This window comes from Melozone crissalis, unplaced genomic scaffold, assembly GCF_028551555.1.
Source record: "Melozone crissalis strain CALT ecotype California unplaced genomic scaffold, PUWL_Pcris_2 ptg000061l_1, whole genome shotgun sequence".
Lineage (NCBI taxonomy): Eukaryota > Metazoa > Chordata > Aves > Passeriformes > Passerellidae > Melozone > Melozone crissalis.
The window spans coordinates 6,845,210-6,871,070 of record NW_026535839.1 but is presented as its reverse complement, the minus strand read 5'-3'; the positions used below and the strand labels follow the sequence as shown (position 1 = coordinate 6,871,070).

The 25,861-nt window shown below is 50.9% G+C and overlaps 1 protein-coding gene across 1 annotated transcript in view; it reads right to left on the bottom strand.

Moving 5' to 3' along the window:
* Positions 1-4,185: 4,185 nt before the first annotated feature.
* Positions 4,186-25,861, bottom strand: part of FLT4 (fms related receptor tyrosine kinase 4) — a 54,452-nt gene continuing 32,776 nt past the window's right edge. The window contains exons 7-30 of the mRNA XM_054287850.1: positions 25,550-25,718; positions 24,884-25,001; positions 24,149-24,300; positions 23,332-23,494; positions 21,443-21,587; positions 18,801-18,909; positions 17,363-17,722; positions 16,967-17,113; positions 16,184-16,315; positions 15,800-15,906; positions 15,360-15,495; positions 14,478-14,582; positions 12,979-13,092; positions 12,656-12,744; positions 12,282-12,429; positions 11,628-11,722; positions 11,174-11,296; positions 10,686-10,797; positions 10,235-10,334; positions 9,640-9,745; positions 8,583-8,722; positions 7,863-7,983; positions 7,033-7,118; positions 4,186-5,711 (exon numbers count right to left, since the gene is read on the bottom strand). Coding sequence (XP_054143825.1) covers positions 5,492-5,711; positions 7,033-7,118; positions 7,863-7,983; positions 8,583-8,722; positions 9,640-9,745; positions 10,235-10,334; positions 10,686-10,797; positions 11,174-11,296; positions 11,628-11,722; positions 12,282-12,429; positions 12,656-12,744; positions 12,979-13,092; positions 14,478-14,582; positions 15,360-15,495; positions 15,800-15,906; positions 16,184-16,315; positions 16,967-17,113; positions 17,363-17,722; positions 18,801-18,909; positions 21,443-21,587; positions 23,332-23,494; positions 24,149-24,300; positions 24,884-25,001; positions 25,550-25,718 — 3,297 coding nt within the window. The 3' untranslated portion in view covers positions 4,186-5,491. The remainder of the gene's footprint in view (positions 5,712-7,032; positions 7,119-7,862; positions 7,984-8,582; positions 8,723-9,639; positions 9,746-10,234; positions 10,335-10,685; positions 10,798-11,173; positions 11,297-11,627; positions 11,723-12,281; positions 12,430-12,655; positions 12,745-12,978; positions 13,093-14,477; positions 14,583-15,359; positions 15,496-15,799; positions 15,907-16,183; positions 16,316-16,966; positions 17,114-17,362; positions 17,723-18,800; positions 18,910-21,442; positions 21,588-23,331; positions 23,495-24,148; positions 24,301-24,883; positions 25,002-25,549; positions 25,719-25,861) is intronic.

Sequence of the window (25,861 nt, the reverse complement as noted above, 5' to 3'; positions counted from 1 at the left end):
AACTTTCACCCCAGCCAGAGGGCTGACACACTGCAGTGTGCAGAACATGTTTTGGAGCTGTTCTTGCTTTGATTTCTCAGCACTAAGAGCTCTGCATCATTCTGATGCAAACTCATGTGCTTTATTGCTGAAATGTCCTCAGAAGGGGCCAAGAAGTCCCAGGAGCCTAGGAGCTTTTGCCATCACTGTGCTGACCTTCAGAGAAGGATCTCAAAGCACTTTTGAAAAGCACTTTTGAGGAAAGATTCACTGGCCATGTTAGAAGCAAAACAAGGACCCCAGCCAGAGCATCCCCAGTTCTTTACTAACCGCATGAAATGGCTGGTTTTTATTTTGCCCTGTCTGATTTCCTGTGGGCTGTGCTTCTGATGGAGAGAGGTGTTCCGATGCCTGTGTGAAGGCTGCTTCCTTGGTTCCATCCTGATCTCCATCCCCATCCCTGTCCCTGTCCCCATCCCCATCCCCATCCCCATCCCCATCCCCATCCCCACGGTTGGGAAGCTGTTCCTCACTTGCCTCCCAGCCTGTCCTATGGACGGGCTGGAAAGAAGGTGAGGAGCAGCCAAGGGGACCGCTCATGGCCCCGGAAGAGGAGCAGCCAAGCACCGCTCCAGGATGCACCAAAATAGGATATTTCATCAGTAGAACAGCTTCAATCTCCTTATACCCCAGATGGGCAGGCCCCTGGATGGGGAAAGGAAAATTAAAAGGTCCTTTTGGATGCTTTCACCCCATGGTGGAGCTGGAAGAAGGGGTGATGATGGAGAGGAGTGGAGATGTCCCCCTTCTGTCCCCTCAGCTGTGTCTCTGCCACTGACGGCTCCTCAGGGGACATTGTTTTACTCAGACAAATGGTGCTGATGCCTTCACAGCTAACGCGGGAGCTGTGCCTGAGCGTTCCTTGAACTCCTGGAGATTTGTTTTTTAGGGGAACGCTCATGAATCCACTCGTGTCCCATTTCACAGCGAAAGCCTCGTTCAGCCGCGGTGCCGCCCTCGGCTCGGCTGTGACACAGCCACAGCCGCGCCGCCATCTTCCCGCGGCGCCCGCGGCCGCCGGGGCAGGGCGCCACCTGCGGGCCGCCGGCCGCACCGCCAGGGGCCCGCGCGGGGCGCAAGGGGGTCGGTGCCGTGAGGGGAAGGGGACTGGGAAGGAGTTTGGTGCAATGATGACAAGGGGGTCCGGTGCGGGGGGTCGGTGCCATAAGGAGAACCGACCGAGGCGGTGTTGGGTGCCCTGAGAAGGAGAGGGGTCCTGGGGAGGAGGTGTTGATACGCTGAGAAGGGGGGGTCTGCGGGGTTTTGGTATCATGAGGAGAAGGAGAGGGATCGGCGGGTGTTGGTGCCTTGAGAAAAGGCGTCCAGAAAGGGTTCGATTCCCTGAGGAGAAGGGGGCTCAGGGAGTGTCCAGTTCCCCTGGTGTGGTGAATGAGGACAGGAAGGCTGGAGACCTCCAGGGCTGAGACCCCCAGGGCCAAGGGGACAGGAGAGGGTCGTGGATGCTTTGGGCACAGGGCTGGGTGCTGTGTTTCCTTCTGCCAGCGAGCTGCACCAAAGAGAATCTGACTTCACCATGAGAAAATACAGACTTTCATCCTGGATGGAAACGCCACAAGATCCAGCTGTTTCTGAGAGGACACAGGGAAATGCAAACGGACACAAAAGTAAAAGTAATAAACCCAAAATGTGCTGAAGGTTTGGGCCAGGGCTGGGCTGCCCCAGGGGCAGAGGTGGCCCCAGGAACCAGAGAGCAGCTGCCAGTTATGACTTTATTCATTTTCACATTTAGATATTACAACAAAACTCTTAATGACAAAGGATAACAAGTACTATAGGAGAAGAGGAAAGGAAGCAGTGTTCTAACTGGTTTGATATATAACTGTGAACTTCCAGAGACAGGACTCAACGTGAGTTACAATCACTCACATAACGCTCACTGGTAGGAAATCTCACGTGCAAATACCCACACACTCACCCACAGCACACTCACACACACACAGACCATGCTTTGTACTCACACATAACCCCTGTTTTAGCCTACTTGCTTCAAAGGCAGCCCACTGAAACATTGAATGCTGCTAGAGCAACAACAGGTACCAGGTTAAAATATTGCAATATAAATGTAGTGTTACTTAATACACAAGTTTTTCTTCAGAGACACATGTGTATTTGCAAGTAGGGGACCCCACGCTTTGTTTTCAGGAGAGAGGAATGTCCTCTCAACACCAGCACTTTGTAAGGAAAAGTGAGACTGAACACAGAGTGGAAGGAGCCATTTTAAAGGGAGGTGATGATGATAAATAGCTTAGCTTCAACGTTGAGTTCCAGTAAGAAGCCCAAACAAAATGAAACAGAGAGTGCATTTTGAACGGAGCAGGCACAAATATCAAACCCTGGGTTTTAAACATTGAAATACTCCCTTGCTGCTGTGGAAAGAGAGACAACACAAGACATTCTTTCTCACATCTTAAAACCAAAACAGACCAGCTTCACTTCATGCTTATCTGGAGACTGTAAAAATAAAAAGCCAGAAATAATTCAAGAGAATGGGAAGGGCTATCAACTTTGCACATCTAATTTTACTATGCCTTTAGAGAGCAAAAGTACAATTGTCTCAACAGCTCTTCAATATCCCACCCTTCAGTTGTTCTTCATCAGCAGGAGTGTCTGAAGAGGAGCCAGATTTTGCTCCTATCAGGCTGCATTGTTCATGCAATACTGTTGACACAGACACAATAGGATCTGATTCCACCCCCCATCTAGGTGGTACAAGAGAGAGGAAAATAAACTTCTGTGGAGTTGAATGTTCAAAAATCAGATGACACAGAAGTGCTTTCTCCAGGGTGATGCAGGGGATCATTAGCAATGGTTCTATCAACATAACCCTTCTCCACAAGGATACTTGTGAGCAATTTACAGCTAAACCTAGAGAAAAAGTGCAGCTGTACTGGCTGGATGTCCATGCTGATGACCAGCCTGGGCACTAAGATGCCTCTGTTCCCTTTCTGCTGAGGAATCCTGCCATGCCCAGCAAATGTCATGCTTTGCTGGCACATACCTATCCCTTACATATGGACAGGGACTAACAGCTACTTTGAAATTCTGTTTTTGAACTATTATATTGTTCTTGGGCTCTCTCTCAGATGGGGCTGTTTCTAGGCAGAGAATTCTTCATGGAGTACTTGCAACAAGAGATTCTGGGTCCTGTGGATGCACATCACCCAGTGAGTAGCCTGAATTTAGCTCAGCTGGTCACCTTCTACCCCTGCCAATGCCAGTTAGGAGCAGCACGAGTTGCATGCAGCCTTCCTTCAGCCAAGGGAACCCCCAGTTCAAAAAGCAGGCCAAGATGAGGGCAGGAGAATTTGATCTGGTCTACACCCTGTTGGCTGTCCTACTTCCTTGTCCTGGCTCTCCAGCAGCTCCTGCCAGAGGATTCTTACTGAGTCGTAACAATTACTTAAAGATGCTTAAATTCCTGGCAGCTTCAGGGGACACCAGTAGAAGTCAGGGAATTCATTGTAATATGCAGTTTCCAATTCCACATCCTGAGCCAGTTTGGCTCAAGCTGGTCTGGTTTTGTGCCTCTTTTTTGCCATGGAAATTGCAGCCATGTCATCCTTCTGACACAAAAAGGGAGTGGAACATTGAACAAGCTGCACAGGCTTAGAGAACCTGAATGACAGGCATGCTTTTCCCATGTGCTAAATAAATCTCCCCATTACACTTGTGTGGAGAGCTATAATTAAGACTTGGCAACTTCATCCACAAGGACTCTCAGGCTTACGTCGGGAAACGCGTAAAACCCTCTGCTGGGAAAGAAATACAGTTTGGGAAAGCTGTGCATCTGACAGGAAACACAGTTTTACAAGTCCAAACCCTTGGCTCTGTGACAGAGGTGTGGCCCACAAGCAGTAATTCCCTGGTGCTGAGATGCCCTGGTGCACAGAGCTCTGCCAGCCACGGGCATGTGGGAGAAGAGATGATGACAAGCTGTTCCAAGGAGTCTTTTCACCCAGACTCCTGAGGCGGTGATGTAACCCTGCTGTGTGGCTGAGCTCTTGGATTGGGAGCAGCATGGAAAGAAGTAGGTGGGAAGTGGTGAGGCAGCAGTACAGAAATCTATAGAGAGGGGCTGGAGGTTCCCCAGAGCTCTGAATTCACTCTTAGAAATAGAAGACCAAAGTAAGGAGATGTTTCCTCAGCAAATAACTGTTTCTTAATCCTCTGGAGTCAGGTATGCTCTGCTGGAAGCTCTGCAAAAGAAACTGGAGAGGAGCCCGCTAGGCAGAGAGTGCCTCTTTTGAGTCAGGGAACTTGGGAGACAGGAAAAGTCTTGGTGCAAACTGTCCATCCAGGAGAATCAGGGCTTGAACCCTGGCAAGGTGCTGGGCTCCATGTGTTCAGTGATGTCAACACACAAGGGGATGCAACACAGAGCACCTTATTGCTGGAGCACTGTTCCTTCCATTGTTTCCAAAATGCTTTGCAGCAGCTTGAAAATAAACATTTCACTCCCTGCCCTTTTGATCTTTTTCCTCCCAGCAAACTCTATGTTTAGAAGCCAGCTCAAATTAACCTAGCTTTGCTTTAATTTCTCACTTGAGCAACAAATGATCTCAACACCATTCTGGGAGAAGGGGAAGGCAAGAGCAGCAGACCTGTGAGTAACCTGCTCCCAGCAGAGATCATAAAAGAACCTGTTTTGCACACAGCCTGCAAAAAAATTGCTGTTTATCTCACCTGCAGCACTCTAGCCATCTGTGATGACCTACTCAGCACTAGCTGTGTTGAGATGTCTAAAATAATCCGAGTGATAAGGCAGATTGACAGGTTTCCCCCCAGCAGATATGAGAGGGGTGTGGGTGTTGCTTGCAGAGGAGATGGAGAGGCTGACACCTACTCAGGATGAGCAGCATGCATGAACATTTACAAAGATCCCTCGGGATCTTTCTGTACACCTCTGTAAAATGTCCTGCTCTTGCTGCTAATACCACTAGGGATTTCTTCCCTTTGATTCTGCTCCACAGCTCAGCAGCTGACATCATGATGAGGGGAGGAGGAAGCAATCCAAGGAAAAACATTCAGGCTGCACACCAGGAAGAAACTTGAGACTAAGACAGATCTATTTATATCTGACCTGAAATGGGCTTTCTGAATGGGAAGCTGATCTGAGCGGAGGCTGGATGTTAGGCAGAAGGTGCCATAGTGCTGAACACAGGCACCCACTCTCGGGCAGAATGCATCTGTCTGAGGTGCAGCAGTAAAAGAAATATGAGGAATCAGTGATGTGCTCTCTCCAGTCGTGGCACAGGGAAGCTGCAGCTGGAGGTGCTGCACAGTTCATGCTGCGGTTCCAAGGACATCGGTGCTCCCCGTCTGTTTGGGGTAGGTTCCCGGTTGGGTTTGGGCATAGGTTGAAGGAGAAGCTTTGGGTGACCCTGATGACATGCCTGGAGGGCCTTGCAGTTGCCTCCAGGGCCTGGTGCCATTAGTACTGCTCGGAGAAGAAGGAAGCGTGGAGAGTGGGGGGACTGGCCCCCTCTCCAGGCGGGGTGCAGCTGCCATCCTCAGAGTGTTCCGACAGCTCCCCGTATTCACTGTTGTAAAAAGTCTGGCCTCCGACTTGGGATCCGTACGATGGCCGACATCTGCCCCGCAGGTCTGACTGCTCCCCTGACAGCTCCATGGTCCGACTGGGCCCTTTACTGCTGTGAGAGAGAGAGACACAGAATTAACCTGGGCACTCCCAGAAAGCCTCTGTCCTGCTTAGAGAAATCCCAGCTTCAGAAAATCTCATCTTCTAATGCATGCAGCAGAGACAGGGTCGGGAATGGACTTGCACCTCCATTTCAAAGCATAAAACAAGGCCTTGCTCCAATAAGCACAGCCTGTTTGTTTTGTGACAAATCTACACATATCCCGGAACACTTACTTCAGCTGTCCCAGATACCTTTGTGATACCTTCTAGATACAGGGAAGGGTTGGGATCCCAATGAGTAAGGAGAGACAAGAGACATTACATTAATTGCTTGTAGACCTGGCAGGAACAACAGAAATTGATACAAACCAACTGCCAGGATGGGGGAAAGGAAACAAAGGAAGATGACGAAGATGTGGATGAAAGTCTTATGTCCCATCTCAGTGCCTGCCAATACCAGGTGACTGTCAAGAAATCACAAGAGCAGGGGCGGGGACACACTGGAGATGTTTAAGGGTAATGTTTTCCAGGAGATGGGACACCAAGTGTAGGAAACAACAGGAACATGCCTTAGGGAAAAGAGGACAAGGACAAGAAGCAGGAGACTGTTTGATACAAGAGCAGACAGGCCACAGGGCTATGGCTAAGAGAAAAGACAATGACCAGTCCAATCTGATGTTGGGAGGCAGAGGAGGTGAGGAAGAGTCTTGGGACTGGCCTTGTCTACATATGAGGTGACATGGCTTGCTCAACACATTGTCACAGAGACAAGGTCTCAGCCTGCTCTGGCAGAGATGAGCTGTACAGGTTCTCACCCAGTTTCAAAGCCTGGGTCAAGGACATAACCATCCATAACATCCTCAGCCCTGAGAGTGCCAGCTCAACCTGCCAGACTCTATGTCAGCATGTGGGAATTCCTAAGGCCTGCCCCATCCTTGCACCACCACGTCATGGCCCTGTACCCCATGGGTCAGGGCTGAGGGAGGAGGGTTTCTGCCCATCCCATCTGCCACTGCTTGAGCAAGCCCTGACACATTTCACCAGAAAATGTCAATAAGCATTAACAGTCTCATTAACACCATCACTCTGCTGTGCCTCATTATCTTAACAGGCACATTCTCATTGATGGGCACAGTTTATATTTTTAAACCCTAGAAAACAGCAGGCTTGTCTGCTCTTCCTGTGTTTTGCCTCTCATTAAGGAGTGCATGGACTTATCTGGCTCAGGGCCCACAGCTGAAAGTTCCAAGCAGTGCAGCCTATGGGGAGATACCAGGAGCTGCCTCCTGGTCTCACTGCCTTTGGCAGCAGTGGCTAGGCTTAAGGAGTACCTGAATCCACCTTCTTTTCTGTGTCGGTTTTCTATCCTCTCAAATTCCTCAGATGCCAGAACCATCCCACTGTCTGTCTGATTGTCCTGGAAGGAAGCAACAGGAGTTATCAGTAACATCCCTGTCAACTGATCAGAGTGGGAAGGGAGAAGAAATCATTCAGGAGATGAGATCCTGTGTATGTGTGATGGGGAAGAAGGGGTAGGAGCACTTTACCAGCATGCTCCATAGTTTTGCTGTATCTGATTTTCTTAGGTACCTTCTTAAAAGCAGAACATAAAAAGGTAAGATTTGTGTGCATAGTTCAGTGCCATTTTTGGGGAATAAAAAAAGAGTGCTCCCTGGCTGGAAGATGCATTACCATCAAATCTGTGAGAGGTGATATTTTCCTCTGAGACTAAAGCTATGACTTCTGTTCTGCTGCTAGAGGGATATCAGTACCAGTCCAGTCCAGAGAGACCTGGAGGGTCCCTACTGCTCACTGCCATATGGATCAAGATACAGGAGCTGCAGATAAACACTCGGTTTCCTAGTCCTGGCAGGATTTAAGTGTGCTTAAACAGGCTGTGTTCACAGATTTGAGAGGGTGAAGAGCAGGCTCTTCCCTGAGGTCCTTTATAGTCCCCCCATTTGCATATCTAACATCCCTATTCCCCACTAAGAGAAACCCCTGTGTGCCAGATGAAGAAATGAACGTGCATAGGACTGGATGGACCGAACAGGAATGACACACAGACTGACATAAAATAGAAGTGATCTTCCCTCCACAGTCCTAACAGTAAAGGTGTCAGAAAAGACTGCCCCCCGCTCAAATCCCCACACCTACTCACCGGGTGTGCCTTGTACATTGTGTGTGTCATGGGAAACTCTTCAAATGTCTTTATCCTGGATGGACACCTGATCTGATTTCCTCCCGTCAAACAACCAGGGAACGAGACACAGTTGTAGTATCTACCAATAGAAGCACACAGGACTCAGTAAAGGCAAGAGTCAATGTCCTAAATGAACAGAACCTGAACTCAACCTCCTCACTGGGCAACCAAAGTATGCAGGGAGGAGGATGACCCAAATGGTGGATGTGGGGAGGGTAATGAGGTCACCTTAGACCTCTTAACCCCATACTACTTCTGCAGTGAAGACTAGACTGACTGAATCAGGCCCCAATGACCTCTCCACATGAGATAAGCAGAAAATGTCATATAGATCCCAGGCATCACATCATCATAGTTCATCAGAGAGGAGAGGCCTGGGACTAATTGTTTGGGTCAGTTAGGAACAGATAGGATGAAGCTCCTTACATGATACTCTGGCAGCATTGCTGGAAGAGAAGAAGGAATGTGATAGGCTTACAAACCAGCACTTCCTCATGAGCAAAATAAAGTAAATTTGCTTCTATAAGCAAGAAGCTATGGCCTAAATTCTTGGATCACACCTTACCACCTGGGATTTTCCAAACATCTGGGTTCTCCCCATATCCCCCCGGGCTCCCTTACAGGCCAGGCTGCTTGCTGCCTGCTGGGCTCTCTCTGCCCTTTTTGCAGGGGATTCACCTTGCTGCTAGGCTGTGGCAGTGTATCCTCATGTCAAAGTCCTCTTCATCTGAGTTTTGCTGGGCAGAGGAAGGCACCTGGGAGAAACCATCATCTTCTGAGCTGTGAGAGTCGTTCAGCGGGATGTAATCTTTCCCTTCCTGGTAGGAAGAACAGTAAATGGCCTTACTAGAAGGGGAAGACTTTCCCACAAGAAAAGGCTTCACAGGCAGAAGCTGTAAGAGCTGGGAAGGAAAATTTCTGGTTTATAAATTTTATTTCTCTAGGACAAAATATCTGGCTGAAGATTTCTATGACCTTTGTGTTAAGTAGCTGTGAGTGATGCATGGAGGTGTGTGTAAGCAGGAGAACAACAGCCTTAATAATCCCATAATTCTCCAGTTTACATGGACAGAGTACTGTGCTCCAGGGCAATGTCATTTGTGGCTTAGTCATGTCTGTGCTGGGAACGAGTGCTGAAAGGTTAAAGTCAGGAACATCAGGATGAGACAAGCATTTAGCTATCATTTTCTGAAAGAGAACATCAAGAAAAAGTTAAAATCAGAGCTGCACGCTCATCACAGTTAAATGTCCTGTTGAGTTACCACATGGAAGTGATTAGTAATGCATTCAAAGAAATCTGTATTTCTGACTGCCGTAATGTAACAGTTGCTTGCTTCACATGGCCCTGACATTTCCATCTGAGGACAGAGTTTCAGAAACCCTGGTCAAGTCCTGGTTTTCATTATGCAGGCATGTGGGAGGGCCTTGACTCAGCTGAAGAATTTCAAATAATCATCTGGGGATTAGGATGGAAGTCACTAGAATGACGACTGAGAGGACTTCTGCCCTGCAAGGAGCAGAGTTTTATGAGGATGCAGCTAAAAGGCTGTTGCAGAAATGACTTCTCTAACAGCTCTGGGAAACAGACCTCTGACCCTGGAATCTCTGTGTTATTGTTGGCCTACACAAATGTGTTGCATTGACCATGGAGTCAGCTGAGGGCACAGTGAGGGAGCTGGTGATGACAGAAGAAAGAGCTGCCTGGAGCAAATCAGGGGCACAGAGAGGTTTTCACCTGCTGGACATTTTCCTGCAGAAGGTTCCCCAGTATCTCCACAAGGTCGGAGAAAGTCGGTCTCTCCTTGGGATCACCGTGCCAGCAGCTCAGCATTATACGGTAGCTGCCAAGAAGAGATGCTGGTTTTGCACCACAGAAATCCCCTCCTGCCCCACTCCACAGCTCCCACCCACATGGGGTGCCCACTGGCACTGCCAGTTCCTGCACTGTGAGGGAAAGCTTGACCCCCAGCACACTGGCCAGGTGGAATTACTGGCAGGGTGTTGGTTTGTTATGCACTTATAACAGGGAACAAGGAGCTAATTCAGACCCCTCTGATGCCCTTCAGAGCAGGAAAGCACAGTGCACACTGACAGACCCATCCCAGCACGGGCATGCAAGGACACTAGACCCCTGATCAGAACCCACCTGCCTTGCTCTCCAGGGAATGGCCTAGAGGGAAGGATGTGTTGGCTCATCCTCTACCCTGGCTAAAGGTCAGGCATCCCAGAGAGGGGCCTGTTCTCTCTATGCTGGGATGTGATAGGTTTCTGCCCTCCCACAGAGGCCTCTGCTCTGGCCAATGCTGGAATCCTTGAGGTTTCTGACTCACATTTCTGCTGTGGCATACTCTGGGGCTCTCATCCTGGTACCATCTTTGAGCCTCTGGCAGAACTCCTCATTGATCTGGACTCCAGGATATGGAGATGCCCCTAAAAAAGGTTCAAAGAAGGGTGGGAACATGAAATGTGCCATCAGAAACCAGTCCTTTTGAGACTGCCCTTCACCCCAGAACACTGAGAGGTGTGGTCACTACTCATACACAGCCCAATCCTTGGTGCTGCCTGAGTCAGGCTTCTCTGCCTCAGTGAGCTGGAGGCCACTTCTGCATCCTTGTGTCCCCATCACTCTGTTCATGGGTGGACATAGCTCCACATTTTTTTTGCCTACATTGTGTCACTTCCCATCAGTCCTCAGATGTGCTTCAGAACAGACTCACCCACAAACTGCTACGTGGGTAGAGGTGTCTTCCTGAGCAGCACAAGACCCTCATTAGCACTCACCTAGTGAGAAGATTTCCCAGAGGAGGACCCCAAAAGACCAGACATCACTCTGGGTAGTGTAGACCTTGTCAAAGATGCTTTCTGGAGCCATCCACTTCAGTGGGAGACGGGCCTGCAGGAGGGAGAGGCAAGGCACAAAGGCTCAGTTGGGAACATGTCCCAGGACAGCCCTTCTGGTAGCAAAGGGATGAAATGGATAAAAAAATTACAGCAAATAGCCCTGCTCCTCTCTCCATGGAGGAATTGGTTGGTCAGAGAGAGGGGCAGAGACACTGAAAAGTAGTTGAAAGAGTATAAGGAAGAGTAAGTTAATGACAGGCTGAGAGGTAGAAGGAAGGAGACAGAGATCTGATGATGAAGGAGGACAGGACTTGTGTCATTGGTCCAATGGCTTCTGGCCCCAGCTATGCAAGTAATTCTACTCCTGCTTTTTCATTTCTTCATCAAGGGGGCCTAAACTGTAAAGGGTTTGAGAAAATGGCACTCACACTGCCTTTCCTGACATAGTCAGGGTCCTTGTAGATGTCTCTGGCCAGGCCGAAGTCACAGATCTTTACCACGTTGTTTTCTGACAGCAGGATATTGCGAGCTGCCAGGTCTCTGTGGATGCACTGAGGGAACACAAAGAGGAAGGGGCAAAATAAGAAAGAGAGAAACCACAATCAGAAAGTGCCCAGCACCTCCCTTCCTCATAAGCCTGAGCTGTAATGGGAGAATGGTGGAAATGGAAAGAAGCTAAAGATAAAATTTCAAAAAGGGCTGGTTAAGAAGAGGTTGAAATGCAACTTTGTACACACACATCTGTCTCGGATTTCTTGAGGAGTGTGAGGCAGATCACTGAATCTCTCTGTGTGTCACCTAAAAGGTGGCTGTGGTAAGGTCTCTCTCATCAGGCATGCACAAGAGATCAAGTGAGCAAAGGAAAGGCTGAACTGAACTCACCTTTCGGGATGCCAGGAATTCCATGCCACGTGCTACCTGGAAGCTGTAGCAGATGAGGTCTTCCATTGTCAAGGGACTTTGCCACAAGTCATCCACTGTTCAGAAGTAATAGAAAATGATTAGACAATTGGCAATCTGTTGTCCTCCTTGCCTCTCTCTGGGACGGCATGATACAGCCAGTTTCTCAGTGAAACACAGTTAGTCCTCAGTCCTAACTGGAGTAATCAGCTCCACTCTAAGATTTTCTGCTTTTGTGGCAGAAGGCACAAAGGAACCTGTTCAAGTGTGAGGAGAAAGAGTCCAGCTTCCAGCACATGTCAGTGAGACAGAGTTGTGGGGAACAGGACTGGAAGGGGCTTTGAAGGTCAGCTCAGTATTTCTGTCCTAGGGAGGACTCAATAAGATCCCCCTCAGTTCTCCTTTCTTCAGACTAAAATACCCAAAGGGATTTAATTCTCCCTTCTGAGTTTGACACCAGAAGACACAACAGATGACACAATAGCCCTGTTTGGGGAATTTCCATCCAACAGTGATCAGTTCCAAGGCTGGGGCCCTGCTCCCCACTGATATTCCCTGCCCATTCCCCAAGCTGGCCAAGTCTGGCATGGTTTTGGTGGTCCAGGTGGGGAGCTGGTGCCAAGGCTGCAGTGTTACCTTCCTGGATGGGCAGCGCTGGGCGGCTCTTGTGCAGCAGGAAGCGGTGGAAGATGGCGCTGTCGCTGGTCCCCGAGCGGCTCCTCCTGTCTGCTCTCACTGCCTCCACGATGGACTGCACCTGAATACGCAGCCTGGGAGACTTCTCCTGGCAGGGGACAAACCAAAACCCTCAGCAGGCAATGTACACTGTAACCCCATGAGCTGCACAGTCTCTTCCTGCTCTGAAACTGTAATTCTGGCCTGGAAGCATCTACCATTGCAGAAAGAAGGACAGAGCCTTTCTTTGTCACCTTGTCAGATCATCTATTAGGCTGCATGCCTTCCTTCCCCAGACATGGGACAGGTCCTTAGGGGCAAAGGAGGCTACTCACCCTGTAAGGACTGAATCCTTCCCTCTTGGTCCGCAGGTAGTTGGAGAGGTTTCCATACTTGCAGAACTCAACAATAACCATCAGTGGACCTGGTAAGAAGAGATCAAAGGTTAAGGCTACAAGTGAGGGCTTCAATTGGTCAGAATTTGCCACAACTTGTGTTATGTGCAGCCCTGCTGAGCTGTGACATCTCTAAGTCACAGCACACAAACACACCAATAACTTCCCCCAGGTCCCTGTGGTTACACACGTGGACAGCAAAACCACTCGGGACAAGCTCTGATTTTTGGGAGCAGCACAGCCTGCTGCCTTGGGATATTTACCATTGGGTTTGGTACAGGCACCCAGCAAATTCACCACGTTGAGGTGATTCCCAATGTGAATGAGGATCTTCAGCTCTGACATCAGAGCCTTGTGCTCGCTTGCAGTAGCTCCCTCTGGAAACACACAGACCATGTCATGACACCTCCTCAGACTTTTCACTCCCCCTCACCACCCTCCTCTAGCAGTATGTTAATGTGAGTCTTGCTGAGGAGGCTGTGACCTCAAAACCTCGGAACATTTTGTTATTGCATGTTCCCACGTGAAATGTTGAGCCTTGTATGGAGATCCCAGGATCCCTGTAACACATAGGGTGCTCTCTGTAAATGCAGGGCCCCAGAACAAAGAACAACACAATCTGTGCCCAACAAATTTTTCTTTATGATAGTTGTGCAGTGAAAAACACCACTTGAGACTTTCATTGGGATGCACCCGTTTGAATCTCTGCCCTTTTGGCCTCCAAACAGAGATAACGAGCCATGAAACAATTTGAAAGAAAATTAGGAACAAAAGATATCTGATTCTTTTTATCACAATTGAAGATAGGAGCTGTCTCAACTCAAACCCAGATATCTTTTGATGATTCCTCTTCAGTAGCAAACACAGTGTCATGCTCCTGCCATCTCTCTGTACTGCATCTTCTCTAAAGTGTCCAATTCACATCAGTTCTTGACCCTCTGTTTTACACAGGGTGTGTTCTCTGGTTTTGTGTGCCTTTTTCATACTTCTTACCCTCCCTATGTGCATTTTGTCTTACTTGAGGGTTTGTAAATTTAGCCTGGAAGACAGAAGTATCCTCTTGAGCTGCAGCTGATGGGCCAGGTGAGAGCCTTGCCTCAAAAGAATTATAAAGCAACCTTGCTCCCCAGGCTCCCCACTGCTGTGCAGATGATCTGTACACTTACAACAGCAAATACTGCTCAGATGAACCATTACATGATTTCCATGTACAGGCTACTTCTGGCCCGAGATTGCCTCAGTATTTTATTTGGTGCCAGATTACAGAATAATGTTTTGGATGCCTGTTTGAAAGTGTGGCTATAAAAGTTTAAAATCTCACTCTAGATAAACCAGGCTTTGGGTTCAAAGCCAATTAAGCCCCCAGAGCTGGATAAGAGCTGCAACCTGCTTCCTTACCCAGCTCTTCATCTGGCCCATAAACAAAAAATACAGGCAAATTTGGAAGAAGGCAATTGGGAGCAACACTTCTTTCAGTGGTATGCCAAAGAGGGACTCTGATTCTTGTTAGGCCTTTGAGACAGATTTCATTCTTTGCCTCTGCAGACAGCTAAATTTCCTTGAAAGCTGAGTTCCACAAGGCCTTGCTGTCAGTTCTGCCACTTCAGCCCCTCAGCTAAATGGAGCTAAAGAGGATCAACTGTGTTGAGGCCAAGAAGCCGTTAATTAAACTACAGGCATTTACAGGGCGAATGTTCCATGGCAGGTGCCTCATTAATTGATGTCTACACACATTGCCTGTTTTGCTTCACTGTTCACATACCTTTCAGCATTTTGACTGCTACAGTCTCACAGCTGTTACTTTTATTGATCCCAAATGCAGATGCTTCCACCACCTTCCCAAAGGCACCATGACCCAGGACTTTACCTATGGACAAGGAGAATAAATGTGAAGAAAGGCAGGTGCAGAAAAGGGAGAATAGAATGAAGGAAAACAAAAATCTCAACAGGAAATCATGGGAAGAAGAAAGAAAAAAATGTCATAAAGGAAAAGGAAGGAGTGGAACATGTGCCCTTTCAGGTGGCTGCTTGCTGTGTTGGTGAGAATAAGAGAAAGGACGATGGGAGGAACTGAGACAGAGCTGGCATGGACAAAGCAGAGGAAGGAAGTGGGGCTGTTTGTTGCCCTCGAGCAACAAGTTGTTGTGTGTGGGAAAGGTAAATGACCCCTTGCAGCACAGCAGCCAGGACTAATGTCACTGCTCTGTGCCTCAAAGGTAGCCTGCTGCCCTTTAAAGGGAAGAGGCTGCAGGTAGGTGTCCCAACACGAGGACAATAATGGATGCAATCCTGGTCCTGAACTTGGGGTACCTGCTGTAAACTGGGCTGTTCTGTCCAGACTCCCACTTGGAAAATATGGGGATGTGTTTTAAACGATGCCCAAGGGTCTCCTGTTTTCACTAATATCTGTGTGGACACACTAAGGAAGTCTGGGATAACAGTTGGTTCAGACCTGTCTACAGCCAGTCCTAAAGAGATTTCCCAGGCACAGCTGGGCTTTAGGGACAGCCTTGGGAAAAGGATGGGAAGCCTGAGGCAGAGAGAAGGCATGAAATGCACAGAGGTGTGTTAAGAAGGGGGAGTTTGTAGGGCTGGTGGGAAGCCCTGGCTGCAGCATGCAGGGGGAGGGAAGGGTCTGGCTCACCCAGGCGCAGGCGGTCTCGGGGGAATTCCCACTTGCTGGAATCATAGGGCAGGTACTCGCACTGCTCCTCCAAGGGCACCTCGCCAGGGTCCATGATGATGGACAGGTAGCCTGTCTTGATGTCTGCGTGGGCTGGCTGCAGGAAACCAGCCAACACCAAGGGTGAGGAGGTGCCCTCCTTGCCCTGGGTGCTGACTCCCAGATGGGATTTGGATTCCTTGCCTGCCTTGACCTCCTACCCCCTCAAGCAAAGGCCACTCCCCATCACCTCCTTTACCTCAGCCCTTACTCACCCTGTCCTTGGCAGTGAGAGCACTGGAAGCATCACTCAATCACCTCCTTTTACCAGGTGCTCTCATGCAGCCCCACATCACAGCACTGGTGTTGCCCCAAGTCCTGATATGCCACCCTCCCTGCCTGGGGCAGTGACAGTCACGTACCCTTTTGATGTTGCAGAAGATGAGAATAAGTAAGATCCAGAAGAAAACAGCAATAACTCCAGTGCCAATCAGGATGACAATCTCTACATTGGTCCTGTCATCAGAGCCTGTGGGATGGAAAGGCAATCACAGCTTCAGAGATTCCCATTCTATGCCCCAACTCAGCCATTCCTTATGGCCTGCAGCAGGATGTGGGGTGACTGGAGACATGTTTCCCTGAGCTAAACATGCTCTGCACTATGCTCTCCTATGAGAGCATCATGCCACCAGCAAGGCCAAGGGGCTTTCACTGCCTCCCACTGTCACAGGGAAGAGGTATGGGAGCTTGGCCATAATTCCTGTTCCACCCCTTCACATCCCCAGGGGTGCTGTGGCTGCTGGTACCTTCCACGGAGACACTGGCTGAGGAGTTCACACAGCCCTTAGCGTTGCAGACGCTGCACAGGTAGAGCCCAGCATCCTCCTCCCTCACCCTCTGGATGCTTAGCCTCTGGTTGAAGTCTGCCAGGTCGATCCCTGTAAGGCACAGAGGGTTGTCATGGTCACTGACAGGGAGGGAAGATTAGTACACTGGACTCAGGCTCAAGTCCATGAGCATTTTTTGGCTGATTCATTTCAGATGGCAGAATGACATCACACCAGCTGGTAGAGACTCTTCTCTCGATGGCCCCAGAAAAACCCTGGAGGGCCCCTCCCCAGGCAGTGTATGGGGGTTACAAATCCCCCACTGAACATGCTGAACAGGGACAGTGCCCAGGCAGTTCCAGCTGGTGTGTCAAGTTCTGCTTCACCCTCAGAACCTGTTCCTTTCCCTCTGCAGTGTGCCTGGATCTTTCGCATGTCCCTTCCATGAGATCTGGGTCAGTCCCTGCATAATCAGAGACACCAGGCACTGGGCTGAGAGTAAGAACATGAATGATTTCTCTCTCCCTGCTCTCCAGCTGAATGTGCACAAGCACAGACAGTGTTGAGCTGGGCCCTAGGGCATAGACTTGGCCAGTGAGACTGCATCAAATTAGGACAGAATGTGATTAAAACCAGGCTCTGGCTGATTCAGAGTACGGGTGCCTTTATCTGGGGACAGCAAGTCCCAGAACCCAGCAGTGTTCAGCTCTCCAGCTGCTGTACAAACTGCCCTGCCTGTGATCCACCCCCAGCCCACTGTACCTGATACTTCTTGCACCAGTTTCTCGTCTTTGTACCAGCTGATTTCAGGAACGTGGTTGCCGTCCACTTTACAGCGCATCTCAATGGAGTCGCTGACGTTCACCCAAATGTCTGTCAGGTTCTGCTTGAGGCGGGGGATCTCCAGGGCTGGAGGAGCAGCACAAAGAGGAGGAGGGGAAAACGGGAAACTGATTGATCAAGAGAATATCTGTGTTCCTGGGGGCCTTTGGGTCTCTGACCCCTGCTGAAGGGTGTCTTGAGAACCCATGTGCCCTGCCTTTGCCGCCTTGAGTTTAGCTTGCTTGTGTGGCTTCCCCTGGGGATGGCCTGGGAAGCTGATGGCAGCAAGAGCACCAGCTCTCCTGTGTCACTCCCACCAGCCCTGTGGACCCTCACCCTGCACAGAGATGTATTTCTTGTGGCAATGTTTCTCCCGGGTCTTCCTGTTCTGCACCTCACACACATAATCCCCCTCCTCATCCAGGGAGATGTTGGGGATGGTGAGCAGCAAGGTCGCATCGTTGGAGTCGGGCTGGAAGCGCAGCTCCCCCTGCATCTTGGTGGCATAGTGGTGGACGTTCTTACAATCCAGCACCAGGGGGTTGCCCTCTTCATCGTGGAGCTTGGAGAGGTTCAGCCGATACCACTGCAGGTTCTCATAGGTGTAGTTGTCTGCATTGCAGCTCAGCTGTAGGTCCTGCCCCTCTATGGGCTCTTCCGAGGGCTGGGACTCAATCTCGAACCCGTCTGGAATGGCTTTCAGGAAGGAAATGAACATGTGAATGAGTTTTCATGGCTGAGCTGCCAGACACAATGAAATTGTCTTCTTGGGCTCAGCTCTCAGAGATCCGCCTGTCCTCAGGGTAAAGGAAACCACTGTAGCCCAGAACTGTGACGTGCAAACTGCTGGCAATCACAGCTTAAGCCCAGCGAGTGCCAGGGGATATGCTCAAGTCCCAGAGTGAAATTAAGATGGGGTCACAAATGAAACAAGGCAGGGAGGTCTGAATTAGGCTGTTACTGCTCCTAGCTCAGCTGAAGCATTCTGGTTTGCACTCATGCCCACCTTCACATGTGCAGGCAGTGACACAGCAGCCTGCACAGCAATGCAGAGAGCATTACTGAAGCAGTGACTGAAGGTGTTCATCTTGCTTCACAACAGCTGGTGTCCCTGACAGCACAGGTACTATCACAAGGGCTATTCCTTCTAGGCTGGAAATTTTATTATAGAATTCTCATTCTATAGGTTAAGGTTTTGCAGTGCCCTTGCTGGGCTCCCTTTGTCAGCAGACAGGGACAGGCTCCCGCCAGGACTGGGTACCACTGGCAGGAGGCTCATGCAGCCCCCTATGGGCCATGACTCCAGCACTGCGGGGCTCTGGTTTCTACAAACTCAGCTTCCTGCCATCACCAGAATCCCGTGGGATCACTGCCGGGGGCTGAGGCAGCGGGACCTGGCCTGGGATAGGTCGAGCGGTGCCACTAGAGGATGCTCTTGGACCAGACACATCCCCAGCCCAGGGAGCCCCGTGGGCCTGAGCCAGCGGGATGTCCCCAGCCCAGGACCTGCCCAGGACCTGCCAGGGCTACTTCAAGACCCAGGCACAGGCAGCGCTGGCTCATTCCCAGGTCTGCCTGCCAAACTCTGCCTGTGCTATTTGCTGCCAGAGCTTCAGGCTTTTGCCACCCAGCAGAGCTCTGGGTGAGCCCTTCTTTCCTGCTGGATTGTTGAAGATCCTAACTGTGAATGGCAGGACCTGACAGCTCTAGGGACCTGCCCATTTCAAGCAGAGAGCTGGGCTGGTGCAGGTGGGGAGCATTTTACAGTACTCACTGGTCACATAGAAGTAGATCAGCCGCTCGTCTCGACCCACTTTATTAGAGGCAATACACTTGTACATGGCTGAGACATTGGCCTCCTGGATGGCCAGTTTGCTGACTGTCTGATGGGGGAACAGAACATAAGGAAGAGTTAGGAAGAGAACAGGGAAGAGAAGTAGAATCACTGCTGCTCTCTGGCAGGTAGCAAAGCCCCCAGTAGCTGTTGTTGCATAACCCTAGGAAAGGGTTATGCAAAACAAGACCCTTATCCTACAGCCCTTTGTGCATTTCAAGCTTTATCTGTTGGCTCTACCAATAATAACATTCTTTTATTCCCAATCTCTGCATCTTTTTACAGAGCCCAGTCAGCATAGATGCCTCTCCATAGGAGCAAATTTCTTATTAAGCCCCTGGGGTCACAATGGGGACAGTGGTCAGCAAGGGGGACAGTAACAGGATACAGAGCTGAGGGGATGGTTAAGCTCCTGCCAAGCTTTATTTATAACAGTGGGAATAAAGGGAAAGGACACCAGGGCTTTGATTCCCTGAGCCCTCTGCAGTTAAGTGACTACTTAGTGTCCCACAGCGTTCAGTGGAATTTACCGGTACTTACAGACTTGCAAGCACTCCTTTTATTCATAAGGAGAAATCAAACCTGTGAAAATATCCCAGCTCTCATCCCTTCAGAAAGAGCTGTCATCTTTCATTGAATTCCAAGTGTACATAGACACTGTCCTAAAAGCTTCCTCCTCTCTCCCTCCAGCAAGACATGACTAAGGTTGGGCAAACAGCCAGGCTGCCATCCTGGGAGCATGGACCCAGAGGATGCTGCCCCCAAATTAGCCAAGAAAAGCAGCTGGGGAATAAGGCTGCTCTCCTCCTGGCTCACACTGCACATGTGTGAGCTACCAAAAGTGTTGCAAGCACTCCCCTTAGAGGAGACTTGCAGTTTGAGGCTCCAGTTTAAACAACAAGTTAAAAAATCCCTCTAATGAGATGGTGTTTAAAATGCAAAATTAACGTGCTCCTACAGGCAAATTTCTTTGCCTTTACATCCCATAATCCCATAGACTGGGAAGCATTTCCGTTCTGAGGGGCAATGTATTGAGGTTGTGTTAACCAGAAGGAACAGCCGTTCATTCAGTGCATACTCAACACAGCTGAAGTGACTTTATTACTGGTACTTTTGTCCATTGCCTTTTCCGTTTCTTGGGGTTATTCATACAACCAGAGTGACCCTATTGCTGGCACTTTTGTGTGCTGCCTTTCCTGTTTCTTGGGGATTTTCCTTCTAATCTGCAGTGTTATGTTTGACTTGGGGTTTCTTGATCTGACATCATCCTGCTGCCTGCAGTGCATGACTGTGCACTGCGTATCCTGTGGCTCATTCTGGCCTTTACAGATGGAATAAAAACCAGGAGGATGGTGAGAGAAGACAGGCAGAAAGGACAAGGAGAGAGAGAGAAAGCAGATTTTAGGATGTAGCATCCCACTGTGAATGGAACAGCTCTTTTCTCCCAAAGGTCTTGCACATCTGTGGGGATGCACAACCTAAGGACAGTTACAACCAAACAGAGGGAATGAGAAGGACACAGCTGAGGAATAGAAGGAAGAAAATGGGGAAAATAGGGGAAGATCAGAAAGGACCAATAAAAGTGTCACATCCATAGTGGGGGCTTCTTACCCAAGAGCTCCCCCCACCCCTGCTTGCGTCTCTGGGGAACACCAATCCCTCAACCTCCCTTCAGCTGCTCTGGGAGGAGAATCATCTGCCCCTGCCACCCTTTTGGCAGAGTGATGAACTCCCGGCCAGGCCAGGGGACGGGAAGTGCCTTTAGAGGTGTGTAGGAAAACAGGAAGTGACTTTCGGAAGCAGGGGCCCATTTGTTTGTTCTGCATCCCTCTGTGAGCGGCTGGTGCCCGACACCAGTGGGGACAGGAACCTCGTCATGGCACAGACCTCACACTCCTGGCTACCCGGGAGACTGAGAGAAGCAGGCAGCAAGCAGGTCACACACTGCAGTGAGGGAGAGATGTTCCTTCCAGAGAGGAAATGCTGTGATGGAGAAGTGGCTTTGTGGAGCACACATTGCTCCCACTCACAAAGCTGCAGCGGATGGATGCCAGCCTCTCCAAACCACCCTCACCCCACCACGATGGGCACAGCTGGATGAAATGCCCCACCAGACACAGGCACCTTCCCAAGGCCAGAGATTTCCTGGGCAGTTTGTGACTCCTGCTCTCTTGCCCAGGATGCTCTGCAGAGCTAACAGAACGGCTCATGCAAAATGCTCAGAAATGGCCATGGGAGCCCCCACAGCACCTGTCCCACATCTTTCCTAGCTGGATGCCCTGTGTCCAGTAGCAATCCATGAAATCCCTCCTGTGCAGCCAGCCCCAGTGGGGGCCTCTCTGGACACAGGGTAATTTCTCAAAGATGACAGCTCTCCTTCGCCCTGGAGCTGCCTGGTACTGTGGAGCCCCAGGGCTGGGAACTGCCACTGATGGTTTACTTTAGAAGCAGAGGTGTGAAGCCCTCCCCAAATCTGTCTGTGCCAGGCCCCTTTCCAGGCCACTTTTCCTGGCTGATTGCAAAGGAGTCCCATGCCAGTCTCCAGCTCCCTGTCCCAGGATGGGTTTGGGATGCAGCCTCACCTTGTTCCGCCCCTCCACGAACTCCACCCAGGTGTCAATGCTCTCGATGGGGTTCACGGCGTCCTGCTGTGACACATCTTTCCAGTCCTTGCACTCGGGCATCCGGTCCCTCTGGTGGCGCCTTGCTGCCCGGTGCCTGCTGTTGCTAATCCAGCAGCCAGGGATGAGCAGGGGAAAGAGGAGAGAGACAGAGAGAAGGTTAGCTGGGAAAAATACAGCAAAAGCAGCTTTGTGTCTGAGAACTGATGGCCCCGTCCTATAACTCTGCAAAATTTCAGGGTCTTTCAGTTATACAATTCTGAGGTGCTTTATAAGGGTGCCTTGCAACCACCAGTGAGGCAGAAATTTGTAGGTGTGAAAACTGAGGCAGGGAACAGATACAGGTGTCATGAGCAATGTCTTCACCTGCAATCCTGGGACTTCATCTTTCCTTGCTAAGGGTGGAGAAAGGCAGGGGTGAAATTGATTAATGTGTGCCATGAACAACTCTTGATGTCATTTTGCTCAGCACCAAGGCCTTACAGCCCCGCTGGGACTGAGAGTCAGGGGTGTCACTGACTGGCTGGTGCTGGCCTGGAGAGCAGGTGGGGCAACACCCAAGGGCACAGCACCCAGGGGTGCCCCTGCTGCCCCCAATTTAACAAAAGCCAGGAGAGAGACCTCCCCAGGAAGAGGTGCTGCTGGTGTCTCATAGGGGAATGATGGCACCTCTTCAGGCTGAGACAGATGGGTGGGGAGAAGTGGCCAAATCTGTCAGGGACCAGGGGTGCTGCAGCCTGCAGGGTGCTTTTGAAATGTGAGTTGGGGTGGAATGTGGGAGGGTCTGCCCAAAAGTGTGTGTTGGGATAGAAGGGAGAGGCTTTGAGTGACAGGGAAGCGGAGGGGAGCTGAGGTCCCAGGAGCTGTAGCAAAGGTGTGTGCTGGCAGTGTGGGACAGAGCACTTGGCGGGGCAAACACACTGGTGAACTGTGTAAACAACAGGAAGCTAGAAAGAAGCTTCCTGCATCCTCTGGAGTTGTGCTAGGCAGAAATATGGTGGCCTTGGGAGACAGTGCTCATAATTCATGGGCCCCTCTGCTTCCTGAGAGGGCCACAGTGCACTTGCATGCAATGGAAAATCTGGTGTCCCTGGCTTGGCAAAAGCCTGCACAGAGCTGCAGGACCTGGCTTCCTCCAGGCACCCTGATATCCTCCACCCTTACTGCTCTGACTACGACTCCCCAGCATCCTTTTCCTTCTTTCAGTGAGACTGTCATTAAAAATGCCACTGCAGCCCTGCCTGATGCTGCCTCAGCTTCCCAGGCACAGGCAGTGGGCATGCACCCTTCCTGCCTGCCTATTGCCCTGCTGGCAAATCATCCCAGCAGCTGGCAGAGATCTGGCACTGCCCCAGGATTCAGCAATTCTTCCCCACAAGCAGCAGCTGCCTATGAGCACTTTTGCTTCCCAGAAGAAGAGAAAGGACAGAAAAACCACAGGGACCTCAGGTCAGGAATGGTGTGAGCCCCAGCTGCTGTCCTGAGGTCTTACAAGGGGCTGTGAGAATTCCTCCTGCAATCTGCCTCAGTTTCCCCATTAGCACAGTGATCAGTGGTTTCATTGAAGGTGCTGTGAGGTGTGGCTGGGCCATGGACATCCACTGACAGATGCAGGTGACTGAGGATGCAGAGGATGCTGTGCAAGCTGTGGGTGTCTGGGACCAGCCAGCCTGGGCAAAACTGCCACATGGACAACAAGTGTCTCCACTCTGCCTTCCCACCAGGTGCCATGTTGTGGGTGGGAGAGCAAAAGTGAGACATGGTTGGGAGCACAGCCATGGTCACAAGAAGCCCATAGCACCACAAGGGTGGCCTGACAAGACACAAGTGTTGTAAGAAATGGCACTTACAGGCTGCGGCGGGAGAACATCCGACAGGGCATCCATGGCCTCCACTGCCACTGGATCACCTCTGGTGCTGGGATGCCATAGACAGTGCAGGTGAGGGCCTGGGGGCTCCTCTTGGAGTAGATGCTTGGGGAAGAGGCCTCCTTCTCATGGATGCGTGGAGGAACTGCAAGGATCAGAGTGACATTGTGAGCAGCTGCAGGCTCAGGCACTGCATCCCCAGGCCTGGCACAGCCCTCCCCAGGCCTGTTTATGGACAGCCTGGGCACTACAGCTCTGGCTCTCAGGGCAGCTCAGGCCTGCAAGGCACAGCAGGTCATACCTAAGCAGATTCAAGTGACATCGTTTCTCCCTTCTCTGGTGAGTGGAACTGTCTGGATGCTGCAGGGCTCAAAGCACAGGGCCACAGAGCCTGCTGGAGACACATCTCCAGGCAGCAGTGCCCTTCTAGCACTTTTTTAGCTGGCATCTGTTTCCTGCATGACTGGGACCAACTGTGGGAAAACTCCATAGGGACTTCCCACCCAGAGGAACTACTCCAGTCAAGACTTTATCTGTGTGGCAGCTGCCCTGCTCTCAAGTCCACATCAGTCAGGGTCACCCTCAGCAGCATCTCCAACTGCAGTTGGGAAGTGGCCCCTGAGCAATGACATATCCTGCCCAAAGTGAGGGAGCCAGGAACAAAATTGTGCCATGGAGGAGGAAGAGGTGATGTAGGTACCAACTGCTTTAGGACAGCAGTGGGGACTTGGTCTTGGAGCAGCCCAAAGGCTGGGACCACGGGCTCAGCACTCTACCCCCAGCTCCAGCCCCCCCTTACCATTGACAATTAACTGGAGGCTGATGTGCTTCTCCAGCCCTGCCAGCCTGTTCCTCAGAACCAGCGTGTAAGTCCCAGCATGCTGCTCCGACACATCCTTGATCTGCATTGAAGATTGAGATTGCTTGGGAATTAGCTTTCCATCCTTGTACCTGCAGGGAGGCAGAGAGAAAATGCAGCCATGGGGAGGAAGTGTCCCACTGGCAGCTGGGCAAAGGGTTTGCTGGTCCCCACAAGAGTGCAGCCAAGGTGCCCCTTGCTAGCACTGAGGACCTCTCTGGAGAGACCCCTGGGCCTTCCCTGGACCAGGTGATGGGTCTGCACATTGTGTGCTATGGATGTGTGTGGGGCTGGGGGTGTTGTAGCTCTGCCTGAGCAGTGAGTGGGTGCAAAGCTCCCATCTCCAGTCAGCTCTGATGGAAGTGCAGCATGATGAGGTGCACAACCCATCCCACTACCTTGTTCCTCTAGGCAGCTGTGATTGCCACAGCAGAGGGGCAAGAGGGACAGCTCCTGTGGGAACCCCACTTGGCCCTTCCAGCTGTGCAGAGCTGCCAAGCCAGGCTGTGCAGCTGAGAGCCAGGATATGGGAGAAATGGCCCCCATGGGTGGAAAAAAGTGACATTTGTGACAACCTTGGTGACAGAGGGACCAGCAAGGAAGCCAGGCTAAGCTTCCCCATTTGACAGAGGAAAGGAGGAAAGAAGGTGGCTGAAGCTAAGAAAGGTGAGTTACCACTGGAAGTCTGGTGTGGGGTAAGCCACAACTTTCACTGGCAGCTTCACAGCTTCGTCTCCTGCAGTGGCTTCTATCACTGGGCCCTTCCTCCACTCCACAGTGATGAAGGGCTTTTCTGGAAGGAAAAAAGGGACCATGGAGGAGAACTCAAAGAGAGAGGGTGTCACAAAGCTCTGCTGCTCTCCACAGGACCCAACAGAAACGACCAAGGACATGAGGGTGTTATGACAATGCAGCTGAGATCCTGGCAGCTCCTGTCTCCTTCATGGGAACCATTGGGAATGCAGGAAGGCTGGGCTGCCCTGAGAGTTTCTGCTGCCAAGAAACGACCACCCAAAGCAGCTGGTGTCAGTCAGGCCAGGCATGCCACAGGGGCACTGCATTTGCCATAGGGCTGCAAGATGAGTGTGTCCTGCCATTCTACTGCATTTGGGCCAGTTTGGTGTTGGCATCTCTCTCCCTCCCTTTTGGGACCTTGCTGAATGTGACTCTGCTCCCAGCGTGGTGCTGGGACACAGGAGGCTGAGGGGCTGGAGGAGGGCTGGGTTTCACTAAAGCAGAGTGGAGGGAGGTTCAGGAGCCACTCTGCCCAAGCAGTGAGGGGTTTGCTCTGCTGCAGCTGGGCTCTGGCTGTGGCTCTGCAGGGCACTGGCAGTGCCATACCATGCACAATGACATCAGTGCTCTCCTCCAGCATCTGGGCACTACTGGTGGCAGTGCAGGTGTACTTCCCCAGGTCCTGTTTGCTGACATTGTGAAGGGTCAGGCTGCTGAAGAGCTCTGTGTATGTCTGCAGGGACCGGCGCTCAGAGTCGATCACTGCTCGCTGCGTCTGTGGGAGGTGACAGAGAGAAGGGGATGAAAGACAGCAATGGGATGAGGCTGTGAGGATGGGCCCTTCACAGCTGTGGTTCCTGATGCTCAGTGCCTGCCTCTACCTGGACAGGTTTCTGCACAACTCACTGCCATCCTCAG